Source organism: Eulemur rufifrons, chromosome 16 (assembly GCF_041146395.1).
Source record: "Eulemur rufifrons isolate Redbay chromosome 16, OSU_ERuf_1, whole genome shotgun sequence".
NCBI classification, from domain to species: Eukaryota; Metazoa; Chordata; class Mammalia; order Primates; family Lemuridae; genus Eulemur; species Eulemur rufifrons.
Window position 1 is genome coordinate 54,443,091 of NC_090998.1, and position 18,679 is coordinate 54,461,769.

The following is an 18,679-nucleotide window of genomic DNA, read 5'->3' on the forward strand; positions in this document are numbered from 1 at the left end:
GACTGATTTAATTTAAAATGAACAAAAGTAAATTTATTAAGTATATATTTATTGAGCGCCTACTGTGTAATAGGTAATATGAACTTCTCGACTTTGTATCATGTTCCCATATTTCTCACCCACTCACCAAATATGGGAACACTACTCCCACCCCTTTTTATACCCCCACCCCCAACACACACACGGACACACAAACACACACATACACATTTGTATATTAAACCAATAGGTTTTCCACTGCCTGTGCCTCAGAAATCTTTCTAGCCATTTGCAGGAGGTATTGTCATTGTCATATTTGTGTATAACTGAAGCTTCGAGCATTCCAGATATAATCTCCATCTGGATATAATGAAAAAAACCAGTTATACCACAGCAGTTTCTCTCTCATTAACTAACAAGCTATAATTTTAGGTTACCATCTTACTCTTTTATCTTGAGTCTTTAGGATTTGAAGTTTTTAATATGCTGGTTGCATAATGCTTTGCTTAATTGTTCATGAAATTATTTGACATAAAATCAGTCCATAAGTATCTTTTGAACACCTACATCCGCCTAGTACAGTGCTGTGCATTATTTAGGAAGAAGGCACTGTCATCTCAAATTATATTGTGGTTGGTTTTTATAATCTCTTTAAAAATGTTTGTAGAATAAATAACTAGTATTCTTTCTTATTATCTAGATGGAAGTGAAAATGTGACAGGATTGGACCTTTCAGATTTTCCAGCATTAGCAGACCGAAACAGAAGGGAAGGAAGTGGCAACCCAACTCCATTAATAAACCCGTTGGCTGGAAGAGCTCCTTATGGTAATTAAGCTTTTTAATGATGGCCAATGGAAAGTTTCTATTGTGTGCAGGTGCATGTACACATACATATGCATGTGTGTGTGTGCACACATATATTTGTGTTTTCTAATTGGTTAGTGTAATTTTGTCAGAAATGATATATGAAAAGTGATTTTTCTTCCCAGAATAACCTTAGTAGCAGAGTTAAATGGGAAAAGTTTGTACAGAAACTCAAAAGGAAGTGTCCTCTTTAGTATTCAGAAGTTATTTTCTTCTGGCATCTCTGCCTTAGTTCACCATAAGTGATTTATTTTGTGGTCTTCCTTTTCTCTCCTTAGTTGATCATGCATTTTTGAAAAGAATATAGTCCTGGTGATTAATAGTGACTGACTGTTGTATGTATCAGAGATACTTCTCTGAGCCAAGGTTTCTCAACTACCACACTGCTGACATTTGGGCTGGATAAGTCTTTGTGGAGGGGGGTGGTGGTGGGCTATCCTGTTTATATAGAATGTTAAACAACATTCCTGGCCTCAGCTTACTAGATGCCAGCAGCACCCTCTATTACCATCCCCCAGACCCCCCCACTGTGACAAACACAGATGTGTCCAGACATTGGCAAATGTCCCCTGGAGAAGAAGTTGCCCCCTATTGAGAACCACTGCTCATGGGTCATGTATAGTTTATGTAGACTCCTGGTTTCCATTAGTATCCTTCATTACTCTTTTTCACTGTCTCTAATAGATAAGAGATTCAGCTAATAGAGGATAAATGAAAATAAAAGGGGATAAACAGGCAATAACACTATAACAATTTAGACATGAAAATTCTGTGACGGCAGTGTAGCCATACTCTTTTTATCACAGTTGTTTTTTTTTGAGGGGGGGGAATATGATAGAGACCAATAATAAAACAGGGAACTTAGAGGGATCATCAGTTAGTTATTCTAAAATAAAATTAACATTTTTTTACATTTTCAACCAAGAAGAATTTCTATGCCGTTTAGAATATGAATACAAATAACAATATGTAAAGAAGGGAAAATATATTGTTCATATTCTAAAGTTTCTAAATTAGTCTTCCAAAAATAACAAAAAATGATCTGCCCTGGAAGTTGAGTACCTAGCTACTTGATTCTCAGTTCAGACTCTAATGTTTTTAACCTTTCCTCATAGGTCCATTTTTTCATCCCTTTAAATCATTCCCGTTGCTCTCCTTGGACCATCTCTAGTTTCTCCATATCGTTCTTGAATTGTGGAGCCCCAAACTGGATATTGTTCTCCAATAAGGGCCCGACTAATGCCAAGTATAGTGGGAGGATTATTTCCCAGTTCTTGCATGTTTTACATCTATAACATGGAGTCCAAGAAAATCTGAAATAATATGGAGTTGTTTTGTAATTGATTGCAATTTGATCACTCTGTAAGTTACTTTCAAGTAGAATACTGACATGTTCTTTTAAAATTTATTGTGTTCATTTGTATTTGACAATTAACTGGTGTTTATAATATCTAGTCAAATATTTGAATAAAACAGGCTTTTAAACCAAAATTTTAATAATTATTGCCAATATCAAATCATGTTTTAAGCACCTAAGTATGATATTAGAGTTATAGGATTACCACTTAATTCCCTTGTATTATTTTGTGTGTTAAGTTATTAATCAGTAAGTCAAAATTTAATTCTTCATTGTTATCTTGAATACTATTTTTTTGAAGTGCACTTACATAGCATTAAAAGGAAAACTTCTGGTATATTATGATGCGTAAAGTTAACGTTTTATAAACTGTAGCAAAATATCATAAATATCAATTGCAATTCTCCGGATTATTTTCATTACATAGTTGGAATGGTAACAAAACCAGCAAATGAGCAATCCCAGGACTTCTCAATACACAATGAAGATTTTCCAGCATTACCTGGTTCCAGCTATAAAGATCCAACGTCAAGTAATGATGACAGTAAATCTGTAAGTAACTAAGAATTGTGTATGTGAGTGATGTAGTTTTTCCCCTTCGGATTTCTTTTATATTAACAGTTACTTACCAAATACTGTTACAAAACTGTTTATCTTGAATATCTGTAATAATCTAACTTCTGAAGAATGTGGAAAAGCTTTATAACTTAGAAGATAGCCTATTTTTTTCCTATTTCATATAGGTTTGCAAATTTCTGTTCAACTTCTCAGAGTTAATTTAGACTTTTATTGTAGTCCCTGTCAGCTGGATCCCATGAAGTTTGATAATATAGCCTTCTAAGGAGCTGTGTTTTTCTTGAGTAAGTTTTCTCCTTGAAGAATCTTTATACACATTTTTATACCGTGTTGATTCAGCCAACTCAGCTTCTTTCTGACTTAACAAATGTGTTTATTTCTTCCACATTTCACTGAAAATAGCTTTTCTGTGTGTGTGGTGGGAGTTTGTATATTATTTTAAAAAATTGATAAAATTGTTGGGTAAGAATTAAAATAAGTACAAATTTTTAAAGTTCGTATATTCTAACTTATCTTGGAGGTTGCTTTGGTAATATTTTAGGTAATGTACTATATTTAGTTTCTCTTTTAATGAAAGCACTGAGGAGTGTAACTTCAAGTGTATCCCAAAACATAAAGCTCTGAGAGAGAGGGGGATTTTTTTCTGTGACTGAAGATCTGATAATATTTTTCCTAGATTTTTTGTTTTTTAAATACTCAAATGTAGATAATATAGGATTTATTTATATACCATGGGACAATTATGGAAATAAAATTTTCATGTAGAACTTGAAAAACAGGTAATAATTTACTACCAATTTAAATATAGTAAAGAATGAATAGCAAGGTATTAATATGTGAACTTGAATTTGTATACTTAAAAAATTTTAATGTCCACACTTCATTTTTTTATGCTAGAATTTGAATACATCTGGCAAGACAACTTCAAGTACAGATGGACCCAAATTCCCTGGAGATAAAAGTTCAACAACACAAAATAATAACCAGCAGAAAAAAGGGATCCAGGTGTTACCTGATGGTGGGACTTTATAAATACGTTGCAGATATTATAGAATGCATTCTTTTTTACTTTTCCTCAAAAATAAAAATGATTATGTTTTTCTTACCCAGGTCGGGTTACTAACATTCCTCAAGGGATGGTGACGGACCAATTTGGAATGATTGGCCTGTTAACATTTATCAGGGCAGCAGAGACAGACCCAGGAATGGTACATCTTGCATTAGGAAGTGACTTAACAACATTAGGCCTCAATCTAAACTCTCCTGAGTAAGTTTTTGTCTTTTTTTCACATTTGTATATAATGCCCCCTACAAACTACCAGTTTTTAATCTCATGTCATCAAATCATATCACCTGCTGCCATTCATTGTTGCTGTTATCTGCTGACTCTTTGGGCCATTCCCTCTTTTATTAGCTCATGGATCATTGTCGTTGTGCAATATTTTTCCTCTTATAATTTGGCGGTTTCAATATACACATACATGATCTTATAAAATCCTGAAATCTTGGTTCCTTGAATTTCTTTCCTCCAAAAATCTTGTCTTGCACCATACCTCATCCATTTCTTTAGTCATCCTTTGACCTTGTCATTACTAGTAACTGCAGTCTCTCTATAATTTTAAGTCTGTGCTCCCCCGCTCTCTGACTGCCACTTCCTATTTTCCATCTCTCTCCCTCTAGTACTGTGACTCCTATAATCATTTACCTTCAGTCCGTTGATTCTTCTACCTTTTCATTGTTCCTCAATATGTCTCTTTTCTCCTGTGATGAACTGATTTCCTTCTTACTCATTAAATTCTATAGTCAATCATAATTACTGGTTTACATATACCCTTGACTACTTTGCCCTTCTCTCAGTTGTTATACTTTCATGACAAAAACTACAGTACTGGTTATATCTCTGCCTATTCCATTCCTGATCTGTGCTACTGAGCCCAGCTAGAGAAAAACACAACTTTACTGTCTGGTCTTTCTTTGAAATTCATGACTGGGAACCTCAAAAGTGGGCCTTTAATTCTGCCAGGGATAATCATACCTGGCATTTTTAGTCCATTCACTCTCTTGCTCTCTTATGCAACTGTTTTACACTTCTGCAAACCCCTTAATGCCTTCTCACCAATCCTTATTCTTAGATGATGACCTTGCTTTTTACTGCTACTTAACTGAAAAAGGTGAAAGCAATCAAAACATTAGCACAGTCCTGCCACCAAATCTAACTACCTACTACCTTCTGCATCCACCTTATTCTTGTTTTCCACCCTATTACCGTAATTGATCCATGCTTTCTATTTAAAACCTCTCTTGAAAACTCAAGGGCATGACTTTAACAGTTTTCACACTTCATTGGATTATTTTCATCAGCATACAAATACACTGTTATTTTTCCCATCTTAAAGAAAATCTTGTCTTGATCTAACCTCCTATGTGGGTTACTTTCCCATTTCTTTATTTCCCCTTTGAAGCAAAACTCCTCAAAAGAGTCATCTCCATTTCTCCAGTTTGTCTTCTCTCATTCTCTTAAACCCATTTCAGTCAGGATTTTGCTCCCATCACTTCAATAAAACTGCTATCATCAAGGTCACCAAATGACCTCTGTGTTATTAAATTCAGTGGTCACTTCAAGGAACTCTTGCTTCTTGATATATATTCTTCACTTGAATTTGAGAACGCCATTCTTACCCGATCTCACTGGTTAGTCCATCTCAGTTTCCTTTGCTGGTAACACCTCCTCTTCTTCTTGACTTCTTTATATTAGTCCTCTTCTCTACATTTACTTTCTTGATGAGCTTTTCCAGTCTCATGATTTTAAATATCATGTATCTCAGACTTACATTTCCATTCAGGCTTCTCCTCAGCTTGAGATTTCTACTTTCAATTTCCTTTTAAACATCTCTTGAATGATCTTGCCCAAACCTGCTCTATCTACAGCCCTCCCAATCCTAGAAGCTTGACATAATCCTTAACTCCTCTCCTTCTCTTATACTCCATAATCAGTCTTCTTCCAAAATATATACAGAATCTGACCACATCTCAACCTGATTTGAGTCATTGTCCTCTCTTGCCTGAATACTCTTAGCCAGTAACCAGGTGTCCCTGATTCTCCCTTTGGCCCCACCCATACAGTCTCTTCATGTAGCAGCCAGGGTAATCCTTTTGAATAAATTACTCCTCTGCTCAAATACCCAGTAAGGGTTTGTGGTTTCATTATGATTTAAAAACACATGTCTTTACAGGCCTACATGGTCTTACATGATCATTGTCTCTCCCTCAACCCCACCTCGACAGCTTTTCCCTTTGTTCATTGTGTTCGAGCTACACTAGCCTTCTTGCTGTACCTCAGACAGGTCAGTCATTTCCCTGCCTTAGTTGCTCTAGCAGTTCCCTCTGACTAGAAGTCGCCTACCAGATAATATGATTATCTGCCTCATATCCTTCAAATCTTACCTTCTTAATGAGACCTGCCCTGACCACACTATTTAATTATGCGGCCTGTCTCCCCTCTCAGTCCCTTCCCTAACAGGGACTGTTTATGTACTTATTTATTTGGTTAGTTTTGTCTGTCTCCCTCCAATCCACCAACCTCAATCATAAAGTTTCATGTTGTCAGCGATCTTTGTGGTGTTCACTGATGTAGTATCCCAAGCACCTAGAATAGTGCCAGGCATATAATAGGCACTCAGTAAATATTTGGTGAATTTGAACTTTTGCTTTTAATAATTACTAATATTTTTTTGGCCACATAAATGGGAAAGTAATTTAATTTGGGGGACATGGTATTGATGGATTTAAAACATCCTGAGTTGAAGTCAATTAGCAGTATAAAATTTTAGATCATATATTTTATATATTATGATATACTGTGTTATTTATACTGTATTATAAAAATAGGGAAGCAGTCCTGTTGTATTTTTCACACACACACACACACACACACACACACATGCCCCCCCCCCACACACACCCACCCTATTTCAGTTTCCTCCTGTATAAGTCATTAGACCCAAGTAAGGGAATTAGGGGTAAAGATGCTCATTTTACATTTGAAGTCTTTGTTTTTCCTGATTTTCCTGAAATAAAATTAGAAATATTCTTTTTCTGCTTTGGACTTCAAAGTGGTTTTTTTTCCCCCCTTTATTTAGAAATCTCTACCCCAAATTTGCATCACCCTGGGCATCTTCACCATGTCGACCTCAAGATATAGGTAGGAGAATCTATTTGTGTTTAAACCTTTTAAAAAGATATTTATAACTGAGAATCAGTTAATAAGGCTTTTTTCATTTTATTATCCAGACTTCCATGTTCCATCTGAGTACTTAACGAACATTCACATTAGGGATAAGGTGAGTGTAGTTTATTATTTTACTTAGTCAGCATGAATTTATCTTTTTCAGGTGCCGTTTTTCAGTTCAGACAGCATAATATTTTTGAAGTAATTAACAGTGGTCTCAGGGGTATGCTTTTGTATGTCCATGGTAAACTGTTAAATGTTAGATAACATTGTTAAACAGTGTTAGGACTGGTAAAATATTTCTTATAGTTAATAACAGGCTATAACTGTAATCACAGTTGATGGGAATAAACTAACTTGGAAAATTTGATAAATTTTCTTCTCATATTCTCATTTTATGACCTTACCAGTGAGAAAGATTTTCCTTTACAGATATTACAGATACAGTATTTGTAATGGAAATATATATATTTTTTAAACGATTTATGACCTTTGGTGATTTTTCTGTATTTTTTCCATTTATTTAACTAGCTAAAATTCTAGTTTTAAGTAATTATTAACAACAGATTACACCTTTAATCTCTCTCTCTTTTTAGTCTTAGAAAGAAAATGGTAAACACTTTTTGCTTTAGGAGGAAGAACTAAGTTCATTTCTTGTAGGGAAAAAATGCAGAATGGTATCTAAATTTCAGCCATGCAGAAGGATATAATTTAGTGAAAAAATATATTTGTTATGTTTATAAATAAATATATATATATATATATATATATATATATAAAACAGTGTTCTAAGTCTGTGCCATTCAGTTGTGTGGTCAAACGGATGTTGATGTTGTCGGCAGGCAAGTAAAGGATATCTTTCTCAGTATGTCTTTTCGTACTTGAGTAGATGGAAGGCAAGAAAAGACGTATGAGATGGGGCTTGCATCTTCTATTTTGGATTGTGTGATTTGCTGCCACCTCCACTGTAGAGCTCTTTTGCTCCAATTACTTCAGTGTTCCAGAACCTTTTCTTAGGCCAATTTGAGAAATACTAATTTAGGAGAATGTGTTGCATTGAGGACTGCTGCCTGAATTGGAATTACATGAATGGAGAGAAAAATTACGTTCAGAGAATGTGCAATAGCCAAATAAACATTTAGATATAGGTAAAGAGATAAAAATGTGTTTGTTCTGGGAAGCTTTTAAGTTTTATTTTAATGTGAGATTTGAGACTGTTGAACTCACCTATATGTTATAGTTTGGTAGGCAGTCAGGTTTCTACCTTGTGGAGGGAAATGTAAGGCAGTCATCTTTCAGCCATCCATTTAAACAGAGCCGTCTCTTCATGATTTTTGTATTCACTGTGTGATTTGCTGAAAACATACAACCAGCTGATTTGTGAATCACTGTCAGCTGTAGATTTAGGTAACATAAGATTTATATATATTTGGTATTCTACAAGGTGCTTTCATATACTTTCACTCATTTAATTTCATTTACTTGCTTAGTAAACCCTTGTAGGTGTCATTGTCCATATTTTACAATTAAAGTTCATACACGTTAAATCATTTGGACATGGTCATATTAATAAATAATAGAACTAGGACTTGAATACAAGTCCTAGATCTCTGAGCACAATGTTCTAGTATTGTTGCCACATTGGGTGTTAATAAATCGTTGGAGTGAGGTAGTTGACAATTTGGTCTTGCTTGGAAGTTTTTATTTAGCTTTTTTTCCCAGTTACTATATCAAATAGATGTACCAGAAATGAGAGAATTCCCTTTTAGAAAATTGTAACTACCTATCTGTGTAATCATACAATAACATTTATCTGCTACAAAGTGAAGTTTCTGTTTATCTCTCCATTTTTACTTTAGTGGTAGCAATTATATATTAGCATTTTCACATTTGTTTTATATTTTAGAATAATTTATTTTTCTTTTTCAGCTGGCTGCAATAAAACTTGGTCGATATGGAGAAGATCTTCTCTTCTATCTCTATTACATGAATGGAGGAGACGTATTACAACTTTTAGCTGCAGTAGAGCTGTATGTTCAAAGTATTTTAATCACTTTTGTATTATAGTGGATCTTGACTATGCTGAAAACTTCTTTTAAATAATGACTGTAGTTTTTTTTAAGCCGACATATTCTCCATCAGAAATTTGTTTATTTTTACATTTAGTAAAATAAATTTAATTTAGATTAAAACCATATGTTACCATGGCTTCATAATCATTGTTATATATAAAAAGAATTTCAAACTTACTGCTGAATTTGTAAGAAGACAGAATTAACTTGACTCATGGATTTGGTGAATCTAATTTTTGTAAATATATGAATTATAAGATAAGATTCATGACTGTGGTTCTTCTTCTTTATTGGAACTGTATATGTTAATGAGCGGATACTGAATTTCATCATTTCATAAGCATCTATTGTGTATTATATAGGCAATGTACCATGCGTATTTGTTGTGTTTTGAAGTGCTGATAAAGTCCACGTTCATTATCAGCAGGCTTTTGGCCAATTTACATAGAAGTTAGTGTAAAGAAGTTGGTTCATTGACTTTTTTCCTGAACATTTCTGTTTTTACCTGATGTTTTAAAAATAAAAATTTTCTGTCATTTCTCATAGGTCCAATTGGTAACATGTTTTGTTGCCAATAGACTATTTCATTTACTGTAGAGTGAATTGTTAGTAAATATTTATAACCTTATGATTTGGAGACCTTTTCTCAGATTTAAATATTTTGTAGTATTCCTAATAACATTTCTATAAATGGCCTTGGATCAGATGCTTTAAAATGTAAAATTCACTGTGTTGATAATGAATTGTTTTGTTTTTGATTTCTCAATTGAGAGGATTTTTTTTTTTGTTTTCTTCGTTGTTTTCCCCTCATTTTTGTAAGATAGAGATTATTACCTGTTCCTATTAATTTATTTGTAAGTAAATAAATTCATTCAGTCATTCATCCATCTATCACTGGCAGTTCTGTTTCATATCTTATTTATGTCTTAAAAACTACCTCATTGTGTTGGTAGGAAAGTGTTTATTTACGTGGAGGCTTATTTTTGTGGGACATTTACCTCCTTTGTGTTACTTGCCCAGTTTACAAGTGGTGTAACTCCTCATTCATTCATTCTTGCATGCATTCTAATGGATGTCCTCCTCTTAGCTTTTGGGAATTTAGGATCAATGAGATTTAAATAAATAAAATAATAATTCATTATAATTTTCAAATATTCTATTTTCAAAATAATTATAAAATTATGTAAATTTAAATAGTTAATTCAAATAGACATTGTATTTAGTTCCTTGACAAATAATATAAGTAGTTGGGGGTTTTGTTTATTAAGTATCTCAATTTCTTTTGAGTGTTAACAGCAAGAAAGGAGTGAAGTTTCTGGAATATATTGTATCTTTATTTGGTCTGCCTAAGTTTTTATCACGTTGCTTATAGAACTTTTAAAATCTAATCTTGTTTGTATAAAAAGTTTCTTCAATTAAATAAAAATGTGTACTAATTAGTGTGTTTCTGAACAAATTAAGATACTATTTTTATTGCAATAGGGTTGTATTTAATAACAATAAAAGAGTCAGGAAGCATCCTTATTTATGTATTTTATGTGTAATTTTTTCTGAGAAAAGCTTTACAAAACATAGAAAATGTTTGATATGAACCACAGGAAAAATTAATTATCTTTTTCTTTTAAAAATTGAAGTTTTAACCGTGATTGGAGATACCACAAAGAAGAACGAGTATGGATTACCAGGGCACCAGGCATGGAACCAACAATGAAAACCAATACATACGAGAGGGGAACATATTACTTCTTTGACTGTCTTAACTGGAGGAAAGTAGCTAAGGTATATTTCTTTCCATGTGCAAATGTATAAATCTAGACTTTAAAAAAGAATTGTCCTCTTTTATCTGTTTATATGTGCCAATATATTCATTCCAGTAGTGTGCCAGATAATTGCTAAGTCTTTTGTCCCCATCTCCTTGGCTTGACACTTTTAGGAGAGTGTCTAGAAATGCTTCATTTTGCTAATAGTTAAAAAAATTACTGAACTTGGTAAGAGATTTTGTAATTTTGCACAAGCCTTGGTAAAATTTGAAATATTTTTGTGTCTGGTGAATTGTAAAATAAAGATAACTTCTTGCAATCCCAGTCATGTATTTTTATATTTTTGTTACTTTAAATGGAGGTATGAGATTTTCCTAATAGCAGTTTATAAACAAACTTTTTACACTTGCACTTACTGCAGGAAAGATAGCTGAATTTTTATTTGCTAGTAATTTTAAGGAAAAAAAAAAAAATCACAAACATTGACCATGACTATTTCTGTGACTACTATGCTAAATATTGGGGAGAAATGGGCTGTGGGAAAAAGTTGATTGTTTTGTTTCATTTTAGTTTTGCAATTTTTTTCTCACAAAAACGCCTTTCTAACTATCCCATATGCAAAATTCCTATCAGTGTCAACGCATATTTCACATTTATGTTTACTACTTTGCGTGTGCTTAGTCTACTTAGTAGAGAGCATAACCCATATTGTCTGATTTCACAACTCCAAGATTTCTCTGAATGCATTTTCCATCAGTGATTCTTAGGATTTTAAACTAAAGAGTTAGTTTTGTGGGTTTTTTTTTTCTTTAAGAGACAAAAGTCTTGCTCTGTCACCCAGGTTGGGTGTACAGCTCACTGTAATCTTGGACTCCTAGGCTCAAGTGATCCTCCTGCCTCAGTCTCCCGAGTAGAGACTACAGGCGTATGGCACCACGCCTGGCTAATTCTGGTTTTTATTTTTTTAGAGATGGGTTCTTGCTTTGTTTCCCATGCTGTTCTCAAACTCCTGGCCTCAAGCTATCCTCCTGCCTCAGCCTCCCAAAGTGTTGGGATTATAGGCATGAGCCACTGGTCCCAGCCTTAAATCTTTTTGGTTATTGTTATTATCATTATTATTTTTCAGTTTTTCTCAGTGGTAAATGTCATTACTTCTCAGACTAAGTCCATATACTATATACTGTATTTGAGTTATTTTAATAATTCTAATTTATATGAACATCTTGTTTTCACAAAGAATATTCATGATTTAATCTTTTAAACAGAAATAATTACCTTAATTAAAAACATTACATGAGACTTGTGTAAGACTTGTGTATGTTAACTGCTGTTTAAGAAGTATAATATAGTAGAAAGCCGTGGCCTTTGTATCATTGATTTGAATTTAGCTCCTGTTTCTGTTATGCTTTCACCTTGTATGAGTTTTCTTTCTATGCCTGTTTCCTTTTTTATAAAATTGAGATTATATTTTCCCCTAGTTTATCATGAAGATTGAGATTATACACACACACACAATCTGAGTACAGTGCTTGGCACGTATTGGGTATTTGATATATGGCAGTAGTTGTGGTAGTTTGTTGCTGTTGTTTTTATCATCGTTGTTACTATAACTTACTACTATTGTTCCAAAGATGGAAAAACTGTAACTGATTGTTGTTAGGTCATGTATGTCATTGGTTTTCAAACTTTAGCTTGCATCAGAATTACCCAGAGAACTTGTTAAAATACAAATTGCTGAGCTATACATACTCCCTTGTTTCTGACATAGTATAAGTCTGTGGGTGGGGCCTGGGAATTTGCATTTTTTTTAACAGCTCCAAGTGATGCCAATGATCATGCTGGTCCTGGTCCAGGGCCATATTTTAAGAACCTCTGGATTGAGTGATGCTACAGGAGAGAAAAAATATCTTTGGGGGTGGGGGGGAATTCTATTAGTAAATTATTGAAGTTTTCTCCATTCAGTTTGAAGCTTTTGGTCAATAAGATTGTAAAGTATTCCAAGATTATATATGCAGAAAGGGATAGATGTTTCCAGTACATAGTCACATAATTTTAGTTAAATTTTAGTTGTATATATGTGTGAGGAAATCAATTTATGTGATAAAGACAGTTTTTCAGAATTAAGTTCTCCCTATAAGGTTAAATATTCAGAAACAATTTAAACATTAATATAGGACTCTTTTACTTTCCTACAAAAGCAGTTTCTCACTCAGGTAAATGTCCTTTTAAAGAAAATTATATCTACCTAAAATTTATATTAAATATATATAGTGTATATGTAAAATAATTTTGCCCAGTTTTACCTGATACCTCCTGTACAGTTGAGCTTTCTTAACCTTTACATTTAAAAATTTTAGCTGTGAACTGAAAATGAAATTTGAAAAAAAATATTATGTTATTCCCTAAGAAATTTCTCTTAAGGTAAACAGCTCACTCTTGGTTATATTAAAATACAAATCCATGAACTTAAAATTTTAAGTTGTATTATATTCACAGATTAAATTTTTCACATGGCTTTTTTTTTAAAGGATGTGTTTAGTGCTTTCCCAGAAATTTCATTAGGAATTAAATTTTCGTTCTATTCATAAGTATTATTAACAGACTTCATCAAATTATAGAAAATTCATTAATATGTAATGTCCCAAGTTAACTTATGAGTCCCCATCTGTAAAGTGGATGTGGTTTACTAGTCACAGGTAAAGAGCATATATTAAATAGCTTCAAATCATTGTGAGAAGTCTGCAGTATGAATTAGTATTTTAAGTAATAGCTGATGTTACGGTGTCATTGAAAGGTTTCAAGCTGATCTAGACCATAGTCCTGGTCCCCATTCATAATATTTTATATGAGCTGCTTTCCCCCCCAAATTACTGAATATTTTCAAAGAATTATAATATTAAGTGAGAGATTAGATAATCTAAATTGGAAGTATTTCTTATCCCCTAAAATTTTTTTGTGACCCTGAGTTCTAGGATCTAATCCATTTATTTACAGAATTTCCTATAAATCAGTGATTTAAGTACCGAAAAATTCTGATATTGTATTTTGCTTATCCTCCCCTTTTAGATAACTTATTAGCAGGCTATGTTGTCCTTTGTAATTTTGCTAGAATTATTCCCGTCCATTAATTTAAAATCTGTGGCAATTAAGATCTTAATGACTAAAATTTTTAAAATAATTTCTTCCACAGTGAATTTTTAAGTGACAGAGGCTGCCTTATTACCAGGAGCTTTTTCAAAATAAAAACTTAAAAATTTAAGAATTCTTTTAGCCTAACTTTACCTTTCGGGTCTAACAGGATTTCTAATGCTTAGGATTTTTTTATATCACAGTCTGATATAAATGTGATTTTTTTTTCATTAACTTCACTGGTACATATTAGCACATCTTTATACTTTAATTAGCAATGTGTGCTTTTCTTTAATTATTTCTAATAACTGTATTTAAGGTAGTTTGCCATTTCTTAAAATTTAAATTAATATGGATTTATTATACACATTGAGCATCCCTAAACCAAAATGTTCCAAAATCTGAAAAATCTTTGTGACAACGTGACACCATAAGTAGAAAATTTCACACCTGACAGCTTTACTTTTTGCTGATTCAGGGTACATAAACTATGTTTTATGCACAAAATTATTAAAAATATTACATAAGGTATATATGAAACATAAATGAATTTCATGTTTAGATTTGGGTCCTGTCGCCAAGAATATCTCATTATCTATATGCAAATATTCCAAAATCTGAAACACTTCTGCTCCCAAGCATTTCAGATAAGGGATACTCAATCTGTAGTTAAGAGAAAGCCGACATTTCTTGAGAATTTGAGAAAATATTCCTGTAGTGTATGTTTCTCTATGTAACTAGATTAGTGATGACATTAATGTTTCTGTAATAATAATTTTGATGATCTGAATCCAGTGCATAATTTCAATTCTGCTTGAATTGTAAAGTAACCTTTTGAGAATACATAGCCTAATTTTATTAATAGAAAAAAACTAAGGCATTAAAAAGTTGTTTTAAAAGTATTTAGTACTTTTTTCTTTTAAAACATTATACTATAACCTAAAAGTCCTTTTTTCCATCAAAAGCAAATATATACATAATTTCTAGTACCTAATTTGAAAATATTAGAAAAATTATGTATTCTGTTCCCAAAACAAGTGAAGAAAGCTAGTGTTTATTAGTTCATCAGATGTTAATTACATACTTGCCATAGGCATGGCACTATTCCAAGCTGTAGGTAATGGTATACAAAGTGGACACACTCGCTCCTGTACACAAGGGTGTACATGTATGTGGTATGTGCATACATATAACGAACATGTTAAAGATGATACCAACAGTCAAAGTTAGGGGACAAAGAAAGTTGTAAGTTTTATGTATTTTAAGAAGACTAAAAATAAATGGAAGACTAAAAAAGATGAACAAACAATGGAAGACAAAATTTGACCCATGTAATTTCTGATTCTCTGATATATAATAGTTCAAGATTTGAGTATGTAGGGGGAAAATAATGTATATTGGTGGAAGTTAATCTAGTTTAAATTCTAATAATACAATATAGTTCACCAGTGTGAATAAAATTTTAGTTTAAACTTAGATAGTGGTGCTTATTGTTTGTCAAAGTTACAGATAGACCCTATAATTACACATTTTGGAAACAAAGATGCCAATTTTAATTTTAAAACAATGACATAGCAAGAAGATATTTTCTTCACTAATTCAGATATTTAGCTTCAGCCAAACAATAAAATTCTTTTAATTCTTATATAGGGTGGGGGAAAGGGAGAGTGGTGGCTGCACAGTGCATTAGGGGGGATATCATGGTTGTAGTGGTGATTCTGGTGTTTGCTAGTTTTTACTGATAAGCAAATAACCTGTGCCTTAATTACTCTCAGTCTTATGAAGAGGACCTTTTTAAGCTAAAGGCACCATGGTGTACCCCCTTTATAAACTTGTCAGGGAACTGAATTTTTTCAACATTTCTGGATTAGGGTGTAAGGAATTAAATGTTTTGGGTCTTGGGCTAAATATATTAAGAACAATGTGTTATACTAGAAAAGACACAGGCTTTGGTGTCACATGGAGCTGGATCCTAATCCCAGGTGTGCCACTTACTGTATGATTTTCTTCAGGTGCACAATGAAAATAATGATACCCATTTCACACAGTTATTATAAAGATTAGAATAAAATTAGTTGTGTCTCCAGCTTTGACATATATCAGGCTTTCAATAAATTATACCTGTTAGGTGTGTAATTATTTAGTATCTTTAAATTTTAAATACTTGGTTCTATATCTCAAAGTTTGATCAGTGTGGCCTCGCTTTTCATTTTAATAATGGAAATTTTTATTTAATTTAATAATGGAATCATCCATTATGGAATCAGTTTGAGACCAGACAGATAAGGTAAAATATGTTAACCATGGTTGCTAATGTCACTTGTTAGCTTAATCTTGAATATATAATACATATTAAGGTTCATAATTCTTTAAATGGGATTGTACAGTGATAGTTTGTGGTAATTAAATTCAGATTGTAGGATCGGTAATTTTAGAGCCTCTTGCTTTATGGGGTTGCAGAGGGCGTTTTTTTTTGTTTGGATTTTTTTTTAATTATATTCTGCATCTATACTTGATCTTGGGAGGAAATATGAAGAAATTACTTCAACATTCTTAAATTTTAAAACTCATGAAGTTAATATAGAATTTTGAAAGTTTGATTAAAATTAGCTATCTAGTTAGTCTTAAAATGTGCCTACAGCAAAACCACCATATAGTTTTAGGTAGCAGTTGATTTCTGTTTAAATCAGAGTTTGGAGTTTGTGAAATGGGAAGTCTGACAGTATGAGTTTTAAAGTTCAGTGTCTTCCTTAGGTTTTAATGAGGTTAGAATAACTTTGTATGTTTGCTTTTTAAAAACTAAGTGTGATAAAGACAAATTGGAAAATTCTTTCTAAACTTTTCTTATGGACAAAAAGTAAATTTTTAGATTTCATATATTTCTTTGAAGGGTAGCTTATTTTAAAGATCCTGTAATTCTCAGTGATTTAGAGATACAGTAATTGTCCCCCCCCCTTAGTTTTTAGTAAAATACACAGAAATAAGAAGCCTTAGGCCCAGGGCCAGGTGTGGGGGGGACACAGGCTTTCAGTGTCAGATGTAAATGAGTAGTGTCTTGACTTACATATAGAAAGTCTGTCCTTATTTTTGTACTTAACGGTTAGAAACTACAGCACATTATTTTTCTTCAAGCTGTATTTTACTTAGAGGAAAGAGTTGGTATATCTGTTAGTTAATGTTCATTTTTATACATGTAACTATTTTGTTTGTAAAGTATATTTTGACAAAATTTTGAGATCAAAAGGGCAGGAAACCATCTAAATTTTTGAATTTGTTTTTGTAGGAGTTCCATCTGGAATATGACAAATTAGAAGAACGGCCTCACCTGCCATCCACCTTCAACTACAACCCTGCTCAGCAAGCCTTCTAAAAAGACTTCCCTTTTCTTGGGGTATGGCTGTCTCAGCACAATACTCAACATAACTGCAGAACTGATGTGGCTCAGGCACCCTGGTTTTAATTCCTTGAGGATCTGGCAATTGGCTTATGCAAAGGGTCACCATTTGAGGTCCTGCCTTACTAATTATGTGCTGCCCAACAACTAAATTTGTAATTTGTTTTTCTCTAGTTTGAGCAGGGTCTGAATTTTTTCATTTATTTTCTTTTTTGCCAGCAGACAGACTTGGGTCTGTAAAGACAAGCAAGTACACTGACAGAAGTTTACCATTTAGTTTCTAAAATGTAAAAAGAAAACCCACAAGACTCAACAAAATTAGACCACAAAATTTGCATTGTTCATTGTAGCACTATTGGTAATAAAATAACAAATGTTTGTGCATTTTTATGTGAAGATCCTTCTCGTATTTCATTTGGAAAGATGAGCAAGGTCTGCTTCCTTCATTTTACTTCCCCTTCTGTTTTTGAAAGGCAGTTTCGCCAAGCTTAACACAAGAATATCTGACTGTTTAGATGAAAGATATTGCCACAATCTCTGGATGGTTTTCCAGGGTTGTGCTATTACTGAGCTTCATCTTTCCAGAATGAGCAAAACACTGTCCAGTCTTTGTTACGATTTTGTAATAAATGTGTACATTTTTTTTAAATTTTTGGACATCACATGAATAAAGGTATGTATGTACGAATGTGTATATATTATATATATGACATCTATTTTGGAAAATGTTTGCCCTGCTGTACCTCATTTTTAGGAGGTGTGCATGGATGCAATATATGAAAATGGGACATTCTGGAACTGCTGGTCAGGGGACTTTGTCGCCCTGTGCACTAAAGGGCCAGATTTTCAGCAGCCAAGGACATCCATACCCAAGTGAATGTGATGGGACTTAAAGAAGTGAACTGAGACAATTCACTCTGGCTGTTTGAACAGCAGCGTTTCATAGGAAGAGAAAAAAAGATCAATCTTGTATTTTCTGACCACATAAAGGCTTCTTCTCTTTGTAATAAAGTAGAAAAGCTCTCCTCACTGCAGTGTTGACTTTGATTTGAAATTGTGAAATTATTTCTTCAACATGAAAAATAGAGGGAAAAACTGAAGTTTTACAGATATCAAACTGAATGGTGTGACTAAATTTAAAATGTCTTTTATCAGCTTCCGACAAACAATTCAATGGAAAAATAGTGAACCATTTCACTTGTAGGTTAAATATGTAGACAGTATTAACCAGATAAAACTATTTTTAAATAAATAGATTATGGCAGCATTAGAAATGAAACATTCTGAACACTACTGGGCCCCAAAGTACTTTTCTTCTG

At 33.0% G+C, this 18,679-nt stretch overlaps 1 protein-coding gene across 10 annotated transcripts in view; it reads left to right on the forward strand.

Annotated features, from left to right (window-relative positions):
* The window catches only part of CNOT2 (CCR4-NOT transcription complex subunit 2), a 101,152-nt gene extending 82,763 nt beyond the window's left edge, over nucleotides 1–18,389 (forward strand). For 8 of the 10 annotated variants that reach the window (XM_069491577.1, XM_069491585.1, XM_069491581.1 and 5 more), the window contains 9 exons: nucleotides 680–805; nucleotides 2,629–2,753; nucleotides 3,675–3,795; nucleotides 3,888–4,044; nucleotides 6,917–6,978; nucleotides 7,068–7,117; nucleotides 8,935–9,035; nucleotides 10,712–10,856; nucleotides 17,250–18,389. In XM_069491577.1, coding sequence (XP_069347678.1) covers nucleotides 680–805; nucleotides 2,629–2,753; nucleotides 3,675–3,795; nucleotides 3,888–4,044; nucleotides 6,917–6,978; nucleotides 7,068–7,117; nucleotides 8,935–9,035; nucleotides 10,712–10,856; nucleotides 17,250–17,336 — 974 coding nt within the window. In that variant the 3' untranslated portion in view covers nucleotides 17,337–18,389. The remainder of the gene's footprint in view (nucleotides 1–679; nucleotides 806–2,628; nucleotides 2,754–3,674; nucleotides 3,796–3,887; nucleotides 4,045–6,916; nucleotides 6,979–7,067; nucleotides 7,118–8,934; nucleotides 9,036–10,711; nucleotides 10,857–17,249) is intronic. The other 2 variants (XM_069491579.1, XM_069491576.1) reach the window with 2 other exon arrangements.
* The last annotated feature ends 290 nt before the right edge of the window (nucleotides 18,390–18,679 follow it).